This window comes from Eulemur rufifrons, chromosome 14, assembly GCF_041146395.1.
Source record: "Eulemur rufifrons isolate Redbay chromosome 14, OSU_ERuf_1, whole genome shotgun sequence".
In the NCBI taxonomy this organism is placed as follows: Eukaryota; Metazoa; Chordata; class Mammalia; order Primates; family Lemuridae; genus Eulemur; species Eulemur rufifrons.
Genome location: NC_090996.1, coordinates 32,905,682 through 32,923,302, shown reverse-complemented (window position 1 = coordinate 32,923,302; position 17,621 = coordinate 32,905,682). Strand labels below are relative to the sequence as shown.

Here is a 17,621-nt window from a genome sequence, read left to right as displayed (position 1 = left end):
TATGACTTGTAAACGTCCCCCCTGGCTTTGGGATGTCCTCCCTTAATCCCTAAACCTACCTATGACCTGTAAGCCCCCACTTTGAGATGTCCCACCATTTTGGGCCAAACCAATGTATGCCTTCCATGTATTGATTTATGACTTCACCTGTACTCCCTGTCTCCCTAAAATGTATAAAACCAAAGTGTAACCCAGCCATTGTGAGTCCACTTGCTCAAGGCTTCCTGGGTGTGGCTCCAGGTCATGGTTCTCAAATTTGGCTCAGAATAAACCTCCTTAAATGATTTTACAGAGTTTGTCTTCTTTTCGGTTGACATCCCTATAATGTCCTCATTCACCACCTCTCCTCTAATCCAGGAGTTGGATTTAGTTGTCATGTCTCTTTGGTCTCCCTTAATCTGGAAGGCTTGCTCAGCCTTTCTTTGTCTTTCATGACCTTGACATTTTTGAAGACGACAGGTGTGCCAACTACATAATTTGTGGGACTTAGTGCAAAATGAAAATGTGGGACCCCTTCCTAAAAAAAAGCTATTGAAAATTTCAAGGTGGTGGGAGCAAAGGGTTAAAAGCAAGCCTGAGACCCTTCTGAGTGAGCCCATGTAGCTGGCCCCAGGTACAGGGGCCAGCCTATTTTGTAGCCTGTGCTTTAAGCTTCAAGAGGATACTTCTTGTCAGGCTGCTTGTCCCCGGGCAGTGTTTTGGTGCCAGTGCAATGCATGGGCCACCCCAGGAGCCATGGCAAATCTAGTTGGCTTGGACTGCAGGTATGGGGGGCGCAGGCATGGGGGCCAGGCCAGCCCCTTTCTGTCCACAGTCAGCCCTAGTAGTGCTTGAACTCAGGCCCCTTTTGAGCCACTGCTCTTTTGAGCCAGTGCCTGATGAGGGTCAGTGTACTGTGGGCTAATGTCCTTCAAAAATGCATATCATTCCCAGAACTTCAGAATGTGATGTCATTTAAAAATTGGATCTTTGCAGCTGTAATTAGTTGAGGTCATACTGGAATAGGGTGGGCCCTAAATCCAATCCGATTGGTGTCCTGACAAGAAAAGGAGAGACCAGGTGTGGTGGTTCACACCTGTAATGCTAGCACTCTTGGGAGGCCGAGGTGGGAGAATTTCTTGAGGCCAGGAGTTGGAGACCAGCCTGAGCAAGAGTGAGACATGTCTCTACTAAAAATAGAAAAAATTAGCTAGGCATGATGGCACATGCCTGTAGTCTCAGCTACTCAGGTGGGAGGTAGAGGCAGGATGATCGCTTGAGCCCAGGAGTTTGAGGCTGCAGTGAGCTATGATGATGCCACTGCACTCCAGCCCAGGCAACAGAGCAAGACTTTGTATAAAGAAAGAAAAAAAAAAAAAAAAAGACCAGGAGAGACAGATCCATAGAGATTGGAGTGGTGAGATTGCCAGCAACTACCAAGGAACTAGGAGAAAGGTGTGGGACAGATTCTTCTCTTGAGCTTTCCAAGGGAGTGTGGCCCTGCTGACAGCTTGCTTTTGGAAACTAATACAGTCAGGGACCTCAAACGGGTCACCAGGAGCAGCTCTGATGCTTGAACTAACCACAGTTCACTTCAGTTAACCCCATTTGAAATGGCTGCTCCTCTTGGGGTTACACAACCTGGCATGACGCAAATATAGTCTTGCAGAGAGATTGTTTTTCCGATCTTTGCATCCAGGCTGCTAAAAATAGTCACACAAGTCCAGGCCTGCTGCCCACGTCTCTGCCTCCGGAGGTCCTCTTTTCTCTGCGTTAGCTAGGAGCAGGCAGTCTCTGGCGAGTTCTGACTTTGGTCCTCTCCCTACTTTGAGGTTTCCTGCTGTTTGCCAAGTTGTTCTAACCCTGACAGGTGCCATGGAAATTCTCCATTTGGACTGAGCGCCCAAACCCACAGCTCCAGCCAAAGCCTTTAACTGAGCCTGGGCCTTTCTATTTTGCTCATGCGCACTCTTCAGCCGGCATTCCTTTGTCCCCTCTTAATGTCCTCATCCGAGTTCTGCTGTCATTTGTATACTGAGCAGGGCTGAGCCCCTCCTGTGTGCTCCGTGCTGAGGAAACTGCTGAAGAAGACAGACTGGTGCCTGCTCTCGTGGAGCTGAGATTCCCAAGGGGAGACCCGCAAGACACAGGCGTGGGGTGAATGTGGGGTGCAGGGCCCAGGCAGGGCCAGATCCTGCAGGGAGGGCTCCAGGGACGTGAGTTTGGATTTCAGCCAAAGGGAAAAAAATAGTCACTGGAAGTTTTGTTCTTTTAAGTGTTAGGTAAATAGCAAGGGAGACTCTCTTAGGGACAAAGTGGTTGCCCCAGCGTTAGTGCAGATGTTCTCTTTATCTGCCACCTGACTTCACACAGCTTCAGGCCCTGGGGACGCTGCAGTTCTCATGCTTGATGAGCATGAGTGTCCCCTGGGAGCTTGTCAAACGTGCACATTCCCAGGCTCCTCCTGGGTGGCCAAATGGGATGACCACGTTCACGATATAGGAAATGAAGCCCCCGCGTCTACATCATGTTAGATGCTCCCAAGATTCATCTTCAGAGAGGAGAAGCCGAGGGCTGAGCGGGGAGGGCGAGGCCAGAAGGCTCCTCTGCTGCCGTGGTAGCTGCTCTCGGTGCCCCGCCGTGGTGGAAACCCCACGGGGCAGCGATGATTCAGGTGGGGCTCTGTTTGCACTAGGATTCCCTTTTCTTGAAAGCGACTTGTAAGCTCAGGTTTCTCCTGTAGTCATTTCACCGCCCTGGTCTAGTGACTTAAGCCTTCTGAAATGAATCAATGTCAGGAGGCAGTGACGAATCCATCCCAAGTTCTGGAAGGATGGGCGTGGGGCATGATTCCCTCCTAACCCATCAGTGTGCAGCTGACTTCTCCCAAGGTGGTGTGTCTGCTTCGGTAAATTTTTGTTGTGAAAGAACAATGTGAAAGAAATCCTCGAAGCACACAGAATGCTGAGTGGGTATTAAATTCTGGCTCCTGGTTGCCCAAGAAAACAGCAATCTCAAAAGTCAGTCAAGCCCAGGCGTGGTGGCTCATACCTGTAAACCTAGCACTTTGGGAGGCTGAAGTCAGAGGATCACTTGAAGCCAGGAGTTCAAAACCAGCCTGAGCAAGGGCAAGACCCCGTCTCTACAAAAAATAGAAAAATTAGCTGGGCGTGGTGGCACCTGTAGTCCCAGCTACTTGGGAGGCTGAGGCAGGAGGATCACTTGAGCCCAGGAGTTTGAGGCTGCTGTGAGCTGTGATGACGCCACGGCACTCTAGTCCAGGTGACAGAGTGAGACCCTGTCTCCAAAAAAAAAAAAAAAAGGTAAGTCAAACTTGTCAGCAAAACCCAGGAATGTTCCTCTGGGCCTGACAACTTAGAGCAGTTGCGGGACAATGTCCAGAGGACAGCAGCAGAGGATTAGATGAAGGGAGACTACCTCCCAGAGGAAAGATCTAGAAGAACCACTACCCCCACCCCCTCCACTCCTGGCTGGTCCCTGGGCACAGAAGGAGCAGAGAATATTTTTAATTCAGATGCTCAAGTTTAAATATGACCAAGTAGCCACGTAAGGGTGATCAGCAGCTATTTCCCATCTTGAAGCAAAGCGAGATGATGTGTTTAAAGAGCCTCGCAGCCCCAGGGCCGGGGTGTTTACCGTGTTTTTCTACCCCGGAGTCTAATTTTGGTTTTTGAGGTTTTTTTTTTTTTTTTTGTCTTTTACTGTTTTTTTTTTTTTTTCCTAGAGATGAGAGATGGGGTCTCACTGTGCTCAGGCTGGTGTCGAACCCCTGAGCTGCCCCTAATCTCCCACCTCGGCCTCCCAGGAAACTAGGACTACAGGCGTGAGCCACCGCGCCCGGCCCCGGGTCTAACTTTGATTCTGGGTTGCCATCAGCATCACAGACAGCACCTGGACCACAGTAAGGTTCCAGAAGGTCTTTTCTCAAATGCCAAATTAGCGTCAGGGCTCAGCTAACTGGTTTAGGTGTGGTCACACTGAGTCAGAGCATGGGGGAGAGCTGTGAGCTGGGAATGCGAGAAACGCCGAGGCCATCAGCTGCTTCCCGCTGCTCTGGGACAAGCCCCCAGCCAACGGGACATCATCACCCCGTGGCAGCAGGTAACACTTACCTGGTACTCGCTGTGTTCCAGGCACTGGTTTCAGTCCCCTGCAAACATAATTCTCCTGCGGTGGAGGTAATATCAAGGCAGGTGCTATTATTTCGATTTTGCTGATGAGGAAACCGAGTCACAGAGAAGTTAGTGACTTTCCTCCAGGACACAGAGAGCTGGGATTTGAATTCAGGCAGCCCGGCCCCAGAACCACACCGTCAGCCACTGTGCTGCACCACCTTTTGTGAAATGACGCGATCACGACATGACGTAACGATGCCCTAGGGTTCTTTGCACGGGATCTGGAAGTTCGTACGCGTTGCCGTTTGTGGGCATCTCTCGAGTTCCAGCTCGTGACTCGAACTGCTCTCTTCAGAGACCTTCCCTCTTCCACTGGGAGAGATGCCGTAGTTGCCACCTGAACAAACAGCCTTTAAGACTCCAGTGTGTGGGCATCTTTAGAACTCACATGGGATTGGAGACTTGAAACAGAGACCTAGAGGTTGTTCAAGGTTGTCCTCAAGGCCGAGAAACAAGACTCATCTCTGGGCAAATTGCGCTCTAAGTTTATTTATTTCGCACCCCAAGGTCCCTCCCGGCTCCTGCCTGCCCTCAGGGCTTCCAAACCGCTGAGATGTGAACCTGGGCTGCCTTGCCCATCCCTGTCTTCAGCTGCCTCCTCAGGATGTGACCCACCCACCCCTGGGGACCCAAGGAAGGAGGACTCAAGGGGTCTGTTCAGCTTCAGGGCAGCGGGTGCGGAACCGTTGTCTCAATGGCTGCTTGGTGGTGACGGTGTGGACGGGCGCGGCACTCCGTGTGCTGGAGGGTATTCTGCCAGGACATAGAGGAAGCCACCCAAGGCTGCGACCGCCGTGGCTGTGTTGTGGGTGGAGCAGCCATCTGGGGGGAGAGAGACCCCTGTGAGTGCCAGGTGGTGGCGATCTTGGCCTTTTATTCAACACAGTTCCAGTGTAAGTGCTTTCCAGATGTCACCCCGCCAACTTGAAAGGCACCGTGTGGATGCTTTGGTGTCCCTTAGATTCCCTTTGCTGGGCTGGGCGCCCACTCACCAGCTGCCAGGGGCTCCCTTCTCCGTCTGGGGGTATGCCCCCTCCCAAATGACTTACTCACGCAGGGATGCGGAAGCCTGGCTGCCTTGTCTCAGGGAGATAACTCGGTGGTGCAATTTATGCTCCAAACCATCCCCACCGCCACCCCCGGTGGGATCTGACCTGAGGCCACACCCTTGTCCAGCTCCTGCTGGCCTTAACCTGTCCCCCCGATGGCCTACTTCAATCAGCCGCATGCATCAGATAGAACCTTGTCTCTGGCCCTGCATAAGACCTTCTAAAATGGGGACACTGAGGCTCAGGGTGCAGAGCTGAGCTCCCTGGCCCTGGCGACTCCACAGCTCATTTCTTGACCCCAGTGGCCCACCTCATAGCCACCCCTGGCCTGTCCAGTCCCATGTGATCTCATGGCTCGTGGAATGAGAGTCTCAGGCATGAGCCCCTGCCTGAGACAGTACCCCCTTGGATGTATTTAGTTCTCTGAGCTCAGAGTGGGCTGCACACCTTTGGTCTCACAACCTATGTGCTCAGGTGAGAGGGAGCCAGGTCTGCTTTCCTCCCTGCTGAAAGACCTTGAGAAGGGAAAGACCTCGGACAGGTCCCTTGGAGGGAGGGAAATGCAGATTTCAAGGTGCTGATTTACTGACCCCGACAGTTTACAAGTATCAGTGGCCTACAGTACACCAAATGCCACAGGCAGCACTTTGCATGAGGATCAGGTATTAATTCCCAACAGCCCTATGAAAGGGGCATGGTTGGTGCCCATTTTACAGATGAGGAAACTGAGGCTCAGAGAGGTTGAGTGACTCCCACAGCGAGCAAGAGGCAGATGCTGCACTCAGACCCAGACAGCCTGACCTCAAACTCTGTGCCCTTAGTCTGTCTCTCTGCCAGCTGCCTCCTGCTCCATGGCTGTGTGTCACAAGGGCAGGAATGAACACACCACTCCCAGGCAATTTGTTAAGCTGTAGGTGAACCTGGAGGGGTCAGAGGAAAGGCCGTGGGCTCTAGGCTTTCTGCAGCAACCCCCCAGTCCTCGTGTCGGGCTGTCGGGCTCCAGGGAAGGGGCAGTTGTCCAGGGGGTGGATAAGAAGCCCCAGTCACCCCAGCCACAGGCAGCCCCAGCTCGCTGTGGCTCAAGAAGGCCTCGCCAGGGCAGGGGCCTCTGGAAGTCTCCTGAGAGCTCCTCTCCCTTCCCCTGCATGGCCTGTGGTGGCAGCTGCAAAAGGGACCCAAGGAATTTGTGCTTCTGCTCCCCTCTCCTGTCTCCCGGCAGGTACATGATGAGGCCAGAGGGGGTCGATGGAGAGATGTTTAGTTAACCGGAATCATTTACCGGCACATGTAGGACATCTACTCAGGGAGCTGGCTCTTCCACCTCCCTCCCTGCTTTTTATCAGAAGAATTTGGCATCAAAGCCCTGTCCCTTCTTGGTCCCTCCCTCCCTTCCTTCAACATTACTTCTTGCCTTTCTTCCCTCCCAATACGGTTATATCCTATTCTCGGTTTCTCTACATTGGTGGGCTGACCATACAATTTGTCATCGCAACCAGGACACTTGGGGAGGAAAGGGGACACTGTTCATAATGGCTGCAGGGCAACAGGTGTAAACTGCAGCAGCCCTGGGAACACCAGGCCGTGTGGCCACTAGGACTGTCGTGGTCGTGTGCCCACTGGCTCTCAGGTCCCCTCCCTGCCTTTCCTGGCTCTAAACCCCAGCACACAGACCCCTCCAAACTACGTTTCCTAGGCTGCCTTCCCACTGGCTTGCAGCTAGGTTTGACAACAGGAGGCGCAGGGGAGAAGCCACCATGTTTCTTGCCTCCTCTATACGTCTCCTCCGTATCCTGCTGCGGCAGGTTTGCTAAGACCACCTCCTCCTGCTGTCCCTCCAGCTCCAGCGAGGGTAGTGCGTGGCTTCCTGCAATGGTTAATCTCTGAGTTTTCTCACTTTTTCTGGTTTTAGTTCTTCCAACACTTCTGAAACGAGTTCCCTGTATTAAATTCCTTCTGTTGAAGTTCTCAAGGTAGGTTCTATTTTCCTGACCAGACCTTGGCTAGAATGGTTATCTTTGTGATGTTCAACAACAATCTGAAGTTTCTCTTATTCTCTTTTAACTGGGGGCAGTGTCTCTGGACTCCCCACTTTCTAAGAGGCAGCCGTCAGAGACGCTTCCCCTTCCCTCCACCTTCTAAACATGAAGGCCCTCTGACCTGGTGCACCTTTGGTGATGCCAGGGGCCTTTTTTTCCACTGAGGGGAACCTGTGTAGAAAGGAGAATGAATGAGCACAGGCCTCCACTTTGCTAGGATGTCTGCTTCATGCCAAGAAGATACCTTGGGTATTTTCATTACCTGTAAATTGTTTTTCTCGCCTCTTCACTCGTCTCAAAAAATGCTGTTGGTATTGAATAGCTTTAGATAATTCTTCATCTTTAACATCTGGGAGAAGAGCCAAAGGTGAACTTTTCAAGATGGATTTTTTTTCTAAGATGTATTTTTAAATGTTACTGTATCTATTAAAAATAATAAAAGTGAAAAAATGCAAGTTCCAGGACCCCCAGACTGCTGATTCTATAGGTCCAGAGGCCTAAGAATCTTCATTTTATAAAGTCTGTTTTAAAAACAGACTCTCTTATTTCAAAAGCGTTGGCTTCTTAGAGCATCCAAGCCTCTCGTTAGGGACGCCAGCATTTCCCTGCACGTGGCACAGGCAAGGCGGTTTCATGTGTGTTTTGTCCACTCCCCTCACAGCTCAGGAAGGTGGATATTATTATGCACATTTGTTTACAGACAGGGAAATTGAGGCTCAGAGAGGTGAAGTGACTTACTCCAAAAAGAACCCACTGTCAAGTGTCACACGGCTGAAAAGGGCCCTCGGCCCTTCCTGACCACCCCACCTAAAGAACCTGCTGCGTGTGCTCCTCTTTCTCAGCCTGTTGTCGCCTTCATGGCTCTTACCAGAACTTGCGATTGTTTCCCTTATTGGTTTGTTCAGGTGGTTTCTGTCTCTTTTCCAAAGGACTCTGGTTTTCCCTAGAGCCTAGAGGGTGTCTGGCACATTCGCAGGGCTCGGTACATACTTGCTGAAGGAGTGAACTTGTTGATGTAGGCACAGGGGGCCAACACCTGCCAACAAGACTGCCTCCCATCTTGCAAAGTTTTGGCTCCCACAGCTCCGAGCCCATTTCCACCTGCACGTGTGTGTGCGTGTGTGTGTGTGCGTGTGCGCGCACCCACATGCATGTTAGAAATCTCTCTCAGCACCCCTGAAACCAATGCGTTGTTTCCCCGCCTGGCCTAGAAACCCGGCCCCCTGCCACCCTCCTGCTCCCAGCCAGGGCAGGAGCACAGCTCACCAGGCTTCCCGAAGCATCCTTCCTGCACCTTCTGCCAGCTGAGAATGGCCTCCAGCCAGCGGAGCTTGTAGAAGTCAGAGAAGCCTCCCATTCCACAGAACATGACTGCAAGCAAAGACAGGGGGCTCTGCAGGCCTGCCCACCTTCCCCCCGCCCCACTCCCCAAGGCCACACGGTGCCACCTGCCTCCTCCCACTGGGCGGGGCAATGCCAGGAGGTGGGCGTTCAACACTGGCGGGAAGGAGGCAGCCTGAGGCTGTTGGTGGAGGGATTTGGACACTCAAGCCACGCAGCAGCCTCCCAGGGGCTCCCTCTCGGCCCCACCTCCACGGCTTTGAGGGCCTGTTTGCTAGTCAGCTAGTCAGTGCGTCTGTCCAGAGCTCCGCCATTGGGTTAGCGTTTGGGGACAGGAAGCTGTCACATAGTGGCAGGTAAAATACAAGATACACAGTTATATTTGAGTTTTTGATAAACAGCAAATACAATTTTTTAGTATAAACATATCCCATGCAATATTTGGGATAAGCTTACACTAAAAATGTAGTAATTGCCTATCTGAAGTTCAAATTTAACTGAGCACTCTATTTTTACTTGCTTAATCTGGCAACTCTACTCCTGCGTGTGTGTGTGTGTGTGTGTGTGCGCGCCCCAATCCCGGACACCCTGCTGCTTTGTCCCGCGGGCAGAATGCCAGGCGCACTGTTTTCCATGAAGATGTCCCGGGTGGGGTAGGCGTATCCGATGGCCTCGGCTCTGCGGTTCAGGTCCATCATGTTGGCGCAGAAGAGGTCGATATAGTGCTGGCTGCGGTGGAACAGCCCCTCGGTGCATCCCTTCTGGGGGACAAACACCGGAGACGGGGAAGTCAGGGGTGCGGAGGACAGACACACACTCTGTTCTGGGCCAAGACTTGCCGTTCTGAGATGGTCCCGAAGGGGCTGCGTTTGGGGCATGTCTTTTCTCCTTTTTCTGGGATTTCGTCCCCCCCCACACTCCCAGCCTGCTTGGGGCTCCATCGCTGGGGGTCAAAGACAGCCGGCTTCCAGTCCCAGCTCTGCCACTCAGGAGCTGTGTGGCCTTGGCCAGCCAGATCAACGTTTCTGAGCCTCAGGGGAAAGGGTGAGGCCGCTAGGAGCTGCTCTAGGGGGCTCTGGCCTGTGTGGACACAGCTAGGAGGTGCCGACATGATGCCCGGGACTCTGGGGGGCAGCTGGACTCACTCCACGGGCGGCTTCCGCGGGCGGGTCCCCTCGCCAGGAAAGGACAGGAGCTTAGAATAAGCTTCAGAAATTTCTACAGTTATGGCCAGAGTAACTTTCTACCTGTTTTCTCTAATAAAATAATTTTCCTTGTAATTTGATTTTTATTGCATTTACAAAAATACTGATCTGTCACAGTTTGCAAAGAGATAATAATAATAATTTAAAAATCCTGTCAAACAAGAACAGTGAGTGTCTTCTAGCTAAGAACTTCTGGACACTGAATAACATTTTCTGAGTAGAGATCATGAACCCTACCTTTCTAATATAAAGAAATATATATATTTTAAAATTATTATTATTATTTTGGGGCTTGGAAGATCACTGGGGGCTGGAGAGGTGGGGGTGGGGTGGGGCTGGGCACCCCCACCCCCCGCCAGGCTTTAGTGCCCAGGATGCCAAGGACAGACCCTCCGCCTAGATGTGACCCAGAACATGCCTACGCCTCATGCCCGGCCCCACAGGCCATAGCGGGGCACTGTGCACCCAGGTCTCCTGGGACGGTTGGGAGAGCAGGTGCGGACTTGCGGGGAACCCTGTCCTTTTGAAGCCTGCGGGTTCACAACTTTAAACCCTCCCCGTCTTTTTTCCTAACAAATTCAATTTTGTTTTAAAAATGCGGCTCATACAAGCAAACTAATACGAGGCTAACTTCCTTGATATTTCAATCTAGTCATTCCTTTGTGTCATTTTGCCATAGAAATTGTCAGTAAGTTCCGAGAGGGGCGGCATCCCGCAGCAGGGTGGAGGCATGCTCTGATTCGCTCCTCTTTCCTTCTCCCAAACCACTTTTTTTTTTTTTTTTTTGAGACAGAGTCTCACTCTGTTGACACAACTACAGTGCCGTGGCGTCATCGGAGCTCACAGCAACCTCAAAGTCCTGGGCTCAAATGATCCTCCTGCCTCAGCCTCCCGAGCAGCTGGGACTACAGGAGGGTGCCACCATGCCCGACTAATTCTTCCATTTTTGCTAGAGACGGGGTCTCGCTCTTGCTCAGGCGAACTCCTGAGCTCAAGTGATCCTCCTGCCTCGGCCTCCCAGAGTGCTGGGATTACAGGCGTGAGCCACCATGCCCGGCACAAGCCACCTTCTTCTGGCTACAGCTAAGGACACCACTTGGGTTGCTCCCCTGTGAGCCGCTCTCAGCAGACTGTCAGGAGTCCTTCTCCGATCACTTGTGGTTCACGGAGCCCTGTCTGCCGCTCCTCTTTTTTCTCTCTCTGTACCTCCCATTTTGTTTTTCTGATGCCCTGTGACGCAGGCCAGCGCACAAAGCTATCTGGTCCTGCCAGTCCGACAGAGTCCCATGTCTCCCCTCCCCAGCCCTGCCGCTACGAGAGCAGTTCCGTCACACAGCGGGGTGGCAGGGGCTCTCCCTTCTCCCTCCTATCTGGGGCACAAACCCAAAGGGCTGCTTGTTGTCCTGGCGTGTGGCACACAAAGTCCACCGCCAGCAGCCCCCTTCGTCTCTCCTGCCCTTTCCCACGTGGCTGGGCCCCTCGGTACTCACCATTCGGGCCCAGAGGAAGAAGAGCAGCTGGTGGGACAGGCAGTAGGCCGAGCAGCCCGGCTTGGTCATGAGGGCCCTGCAGGAGTCCGAGAGCCCGCAGGGCTGGCTGCTGTCATTCCTGAGGGAAAAGGGGTTCCGGGCTGTCAGGGTGGGGCCCCATTCCCGCCCTGGGCCCTCCCAGGCCGTGACCTCCCCACCAGTTGTTGGAATCCCCAGTGGGTTCCAGGCCCCTGGTTGGGCACAGAGGTGCCAGATCAAGTACAGGTGTCCTGCACCATGACTTGCTCAATCTGGCACCCCTAGCACAGGGGAGGCGACGCTGGAGCTATCCTAGGGTGGGGGAAGCCACCAGGGGCTGAGACTTCCTATTGCTCCATGGGACTCTCAAATAACATCTTTCCCAGCACTGCCCGAAACAGCGGATGCCTGAACCCGGACAGCCCGGGGTCAGCACGGCGCTGCTCGGCCCTCCTGCCTGGCTTCCCCAGGGAAAAGGCCGGCAACAGGGTGGGCCCAGCGTGCCCTGGCCCAAACACCTCTCTCAAGGACGCAGAGAGGATGTGGCCGGCAGCTGCTGCCACTCTGCCCAGGCCCTGGCTCCAAGCCCACCCAGCGGCTGGGTAAACCGGTTAGCCAAGGTAGGCTCAGTCCCGCCTCCCGGGACCTGCAGCGCGTGGGGAGACAGGCCCCTCGGACAACCGCAGACGGCACTGTGGCAACCAGAGTGTAGCAGAGCCCACCAGGGAGGCCGCGGGTGTGCGGGTCAGGGACGGTTCCGTGGTCAGGCCGCTGGCGCTGGTCCTGGAGAGAGGCCCAGTGACTTAGGTGCAGGGGAGAGGTGGGGAGGGGGGGCGGGAGGAGCAGAGGCTTTGAAGTGGAGGGAGGCGGAGAGGATGAAAGGAGGCCCAGGGGCCAGGTCGTAGGGGTCACCCAGCAGGGCATTGAGGAAATGGAATTTTGTCCAGGGAACAAAGGGAAGCGCAGGAAGTCTCACTGGAGGGGGTGTGCTCAGATGTGGTTTGCAAAAGGACCTGCTGTGGGGCCGGGACACCGCCAGGTGGCTGGCGGTGCCCCACCCTTCGAGCCGCCCTGGGTTTGCACAAACCCTGGGACTGGCCCGGGGCACATGGGGACATGTAGGGGTGGGGTGGGGAGTGGGGGAGCCCGGGCCCCTACCGCGTTCCCAGCAGCTCCACCAGGCATGAGTCACTGCTGTCCTCGGAGAAGGAGTCCTCGGGCTCGAAGGTGGGGTAGACCAAGGAGGCGTCGGTGCGGGTCCAGGCGCGGGGCAGCTTCCAAAAGCCAGGCAGGAGGGTGGGCTGGAACTCTGGCGGAGAGGAGAGGCGGGGCTAGGAGCTGGGTGTCCTCCGCCCACCCACGCGCACTCGGGAGCGCTAAACCCCTCCTGCTGGTCCCATATTGGGTTTGAAACACTCAAGAAGCTCCTTTGGGTATTAAAAAAAAAAAAAAAAATCCTCCCCCCCAATCAATAGGAGCAGTGTTGGGACAGGCTTTGACTACACCCACGGCACCCATGGGAGCTCGACACGTGCAAAACTGGTCCCGTCTCAAGCTGGGTTTGGAGAGAAAGTGGAGCTCTTACAAAACAGACGCCCAGCCAAGGGGCTTCTTCACGATGGCACAGGCTAGGACGGCGCTAGGGACCAGGCCTGGGGGGACCTCAACTGCAGGGAGGCCAACCCCGTGCCAGGAGGGGCTGGGGTGTGGTCACCTGCAGCTGGGCCATTGTGTGACCGGAAATCGTGGCCTGGCTGACAATGTCCCCACTCACTCGCACAGGTTTAGACCAGCACAGAGGGGCCGGTTTTATGAGTGTTCCCTGACCGGCACCAGGAACAACTCAGGCCAGGCTTACTGGATGGGACCTTTGTTGGGTCACTAGAGGCTAGTGAGGAGCGAGGCTCCCCACGTTCTAAGGCACAGAGAGGTGCTGCAACACCCCAGTGTCTGCCGTGCACAGGCTGAACTGCCGGCCATTTGGACGGCCACCCTCTGGGACAGACCAGACTGGACCCTCCACTCTGGTCTCGGATGAAGGCCCCACGCTGGGACGGGAGCTGAAGGCATGCGAGGAGACGCTGCCACTTCCCACCCACTCTGCACAGGCGGGGGGTCAGCTGAGTCTGAAGTCAAGGATGAGCGAATGTCCCCAGGGTCTACCTGAGGCTTGCTCGGCCAACAGGTCACAAGCAGGTTACAGGCTGTCCCGACCCTGCCTTGCACCAGGAGGAGCCCACACAGATGCCTCGTCCCTGGAAACGGGACTCCACCTGTGCGATTACCTCTCAGGTACTCGGGGTCGCTCAGCTTGAGGTAGAAGATGGATCTTTGGAGGAGCGACTCCAGCTTCTCGGCCAGCGTCCCCACGCGCAGGCTCAGCGGCTGAAGCAGGGGGTCCTGGGCCCACTCTGCCTGGACACTTCTTAGCTGCCCTGGGAGGGAACAGAATTCATTCATTCCACCATCTGACAAGCCCCTTGGGTGGGAAAAAATACCCCAAGTTATAATGTTTACGGTGGGCCTCCCTGCCTTCCCAGCACACAAGGGTGAGGGATTTGCTGAGCTTATGGAAATTGGGCCTTTGTGGAGCTGATCCGGGAGGGGGGGCAGATAGGGGTGGGGGTCAGGGTGGTGGAAGGTGGTGGCCAAGACCTTGGTTTCTGGAGGTGGGCCTGGGTTCAGATCCTTACTCTAAATCCTTCTTGTTGTGTAACCAGAGAAAGTCATTTCATTTCTCTCCTTCTCACTTTCTCTATCTGTACAGTGGGGATAACAATAGTCCTTACTTTTTGGAGGGGTGTTGTAAGGATTAAATGAGCTAATGTGTAGAGAGGATTTAGTATTATCCACAGTGCAAAGTCATAAGGAAAAATGAGGGAGGGATTCAGATTGTAGGGTGGAGAGCCACTGTGTACAGTTGTGCTGGTCGTGCACTGCACAAAAGAGTGATACATTCATATCGTGGGTTTATATATGTATTAAGACAATTTCCCAGCAGATGGCAGTCATGTGACTTGCAGAAGGGGATGCCTTTTTCTAATTCCTACAAAGATACCCTGTGGGCTAGCAGTGGCCTCGAAGGGGTGGGAGAGAATGGTGATGGGGAGAGAGAGGACAAGAGGTGGCCAGAAAGTGGGGGGACGTGAGGGCTAGCATCAGTGCAGGGCTGAGGGGTAAGAGAGGAGGTAGGGTAGCTGCCCTCAGGTAGAAACCGCGAGGGAGAGTGGATTAGGTTAAGGAGGATGCCGAGGGAGTCCTGCAGGCTCCGTAACCCCCACACCCTTGGCTCCCTCCCTGAGCAAACCTTCAGGGAAGCAGCACAGGCTAGGGAGTGCTGATAGGGAGGGGCCTGGGCATGTCAAAGTGTCTCCTCCTGTGCCTGCTCCGGGTCTACAAAGTCCAGCGGGACCCACTTGGAGCTCGTTGTTTGGAAAGAGGCGGCTAAGGGAGTCGCTGCCCTTAGTCGAGGAAGCTCAATGCTTTTGCAGACAGAAGCACTAACAGCCAGTAAGTGTTGAGCCCTACAGGTGGGATGACTTACATGAAATACATGACCCCAGGTGGAACTCCCATCCACCTGGAGGGCCGATGGGTGGGAAGATCCAGGATTTGAACCCAGGCAGGCGGCTCTGCAGCCCTGTTCAGGACGGCTTGCACTGCCTTTGCTCCCTTGGGGGAGGGGGGGCAGCTCACTGCTGTCATTGTTCTAAGCAGCTGAGTTCCCAGGGGATTTGCTATGCGGCAATAGATTCAGCAATAGATTCTCGCAAGGGGAAGGTGCCCAGCGTGGAGGGGAGGCAAGCAGCGGGGAGCCAGGCTCACCTGCTGAGGGCAGCTGGTCTGGGGCTGTTACACTGAGGGTCAGTGCTACCCAGTAATGGCTAAGAGCACCCCTCCCCCTCATTGGTAAAAAGTGGCCAACAATCGCCAACGTGGCCTCAGCGATGTGGAGAGAAGGCAGCAAAGTAGCCCACGCAACGCACACAGGGTGTGCCGGCACCCAGCAGGCGCCTGGGAACGGCTCGTGCTATCAAACGCACCCCGGAAACACCTGCCCCCTTGGGAGCCGCCGGCCCCTCCCATCTCTCTCCGCAAGGAACCACAGACCTCTGGGGCTGCTGATGACAAGATTCTGTCCCTCAGTTTCATGAGCGCTTATTCAACACCTGTTGCACACCTGGCACTGTGCTTGGCACCAGGGATGGCCACGAGTCAATACGGCCCAGACCCACCACCTGTTAGCTGGGAGGCACTGGGAGGCACTTGAACTCTGTGCCTCAGTTTCCTCACCTCTGAGCCGCTCGGCAGGTGCCCGGGGAGCACCCACCCGACGCCTGCTTGCACGGCCACTTCTCAGCCCTCACGGCCCCTCCTCCATCAGAAAGAGACACGACAGACTATTGTACAACTCGGATGGTATAAAGACGAGTACATTTATGTTACATTTTAAAATGTTTTCTTCCATTTAAAAGTTCATTTCTTTCTTCTCATTTTAAAAGAAATAAAACATTTTCATGGGTCCCTAAAAGTACCGTGGTCCCTGGGCACGGTGCCCGCTGTGCTGGTGGGGAAGCTGTCCCGTCGTGTGAGATTATGGTTGTCCTTCATTTCCAGAGCAGTCGCAATACGGGGCTGGGGTTAAGTGCCGGGTCCCTGGGTGTGTCCCCCGCCTTGCCCTAGCCCTGGCCTGGCCAGGGGGGGCAGGACTTGGGGCGCTCCCGGGTGAGGAAGGGACACGGGGAGAGGCCATGCAGCCAAGATGGAGCAGGTTGTCCTGGGCCCCCTGCTCCTCCTGCTCCTGGCTGGGCGGAGCACTGCGCTGGCAGCAGAGGGGGCTGGGGAGATGCCCACGGCCCGGCCCGGGAGCCGGGCACCAAGCCTGGGGGCTCTGCCGCTTTGGTCAGGGTGGTCTGTGGGGAGGGGCTCGCTGCAACTCTGGTGTGTGTGTGTCTATGTGCGTGTGTGTGTGTGTGTGTGTGTGTCTCCCTGTTTGCCTTGGCCTGTCTCCAGCCTCCTTCTCGGGGATCCTACATCTCTCAAAGAGAAACAAACACTTGGCTGTTTTCACAGAACCTTCAGTGGCTTGGCTGGAAGTAGAGGAAGCCGGGGCTGGAACCCGACCTCAAGGGTCCCCAGTCCTTTCTGTAGCTGTCTTCCTGCGAGGGGAGGGGCCCTCCCACAAGCACCCGTTAAAGCGGCACGCTCCCTGCCCCCTTGTTTGTGGCATGTCTGGGTGGGGTGGGGGCTGTCAAACGGATCATTTCCTTCCCAGAAACTAATAATCTCCAAATCTGTTCCCACGTTGCTTTAAGTCCTTTCTACTTCTAACAAGCCCAGTGACGGCCGACTGGCCCCAGACCCCCAGGAAGAGCAAGCCCATCGCCTCCTCTTTCCCTAAGGCCAAAGCAGGCTATTCCGGGGCCAGAAGGTTGCAGGTCCGAGTCATGCACAGCGGGGCACGGGACCGAGCGGAGGGCTGGTTTTCGCAGGAGCCAGTCCAGGGGAGTGAGGGCTCACTCACCTTCCAGCACCCGGAAGCCCACCACGCCATCCAGGTTGATCTCGGGCAGCCTCTCCTCTAGGAAGAAGGTGGCTCTCTCCAGTGCAGACAGGATCAGGCCTGCAACGGTGGCCTTACCCTCTGCAGTGTCCAGCCGTGGCAGTGAGGAAGGCCACAGCGGTGGCAGTGCCGTCAGTAAGAGCAGGAGCAGCAGTGCCGGGCTGGCCATGGCTGGCCTCTGCTCGCGGCTGGTCGCACGCTCAGCACCAAGATCCGTGGCTGGGGCCAGACGGCCTCTGCACGCCCTCCTCCTGCCTCCTCCTCCCCGCCTTCCCCCGGCAGACCTGCAGACAAGTGGTCAGGCAGGACTGCCCAGAAGCCTGGGGCAGCCTGGGCAAAGGGTTCTGGGAAGGGCGGCTGCAGGGGGCTGTCGTCGAGGGTGGCGTTCAGGCCAGTCCTGGGCGCGAGCCCACTGGCCACAGGCTGGGGAGAGGGGCCCACCCTGCACTTCTTGGCCCCGGTTCTCCAGGTCAAAGGCCGGATCTTTGATCTGCAATAGCAATTGCAACTCGGAAATCCTGAAAAAGCCCCGAAAAGCAAAGTTATTTTGTTTATTTTAAATAAACTCGGAACAAACTCACTTGAGGGCACACCTACCTTGAGCTGAAGCAAGCTTCCTGAGAGAGGCGCCAGCCAAGAGAAACAGAGTTGGAACTACAAAGGCAAGCCACGAATGTACTGCAAAACTTTCTGGTAGACACATCTTAATAAGCAGCAATGAGAAGGTGAAATTAATTTCAATGA

General features: G+C 54.9%; 1 protein-coding gene across 1 annotated transcript; it reads right to left on the bottom strand.

Annotated features, from left to right (window-relative positions):
* Positions 1-4,866: 4,866 nt before the first annotated feature.
* C14H16orf89 (chromosome 14 C16orf89 homolog) lies at positions 4,867-17,085 on the bottom strand. Its single transcript, XM_069485698.1, has 8 exons — positions 16,839-17,085; positions 13,600-13,749; positions 12,473-12,623; positions 11,297-11,414; positions 9,227-9,362; positions 8,527-8,631; positions 7,523-7,609; positions 4,867-4,997 (listed from the first exon to the last, which is right to left on the bottom strand). Exons 1-8 carry the CDS (start codon positions 17,044-17,046, stop codon positions 4,867-4,869), a joined length of 1,086 nt encoding a protein of 361 aa, XP_069341799.1. The 5' UTR covers positions 17,047-17,085.
* Positions 17,086-17,621: the final 536 nt, after the last annotated feature.

What these genes read in the sequence shown, in the direction of transcription:
- C14H16orf89 (XM_069485698.1), bottom strand. Translation starts at nt 17,046, where the DNA reads ATGGCCAGCCCGGCACTGCTGCTCCTGCTCTTACTGACGGCACTGCCA. An exon ending in CGACCCCGAGTACCTGAGAG is followed by an intron (nt 12,624 to 13,599) that starts GTAATCGCACAG and finishes CCTCTCCGCCAG; the next exon opens with AGTTCCAGCCCACCCTCCTG. An exon ending in AGGATGCTTCGGGAAGCCTG is followed by an intron (nt 7,610 to 8,526) that starts GTGAGCTGTGCT and finishes CTCTTCTCCCAG; the next exon opens with ATGTTAAAGATGAAGAATTA.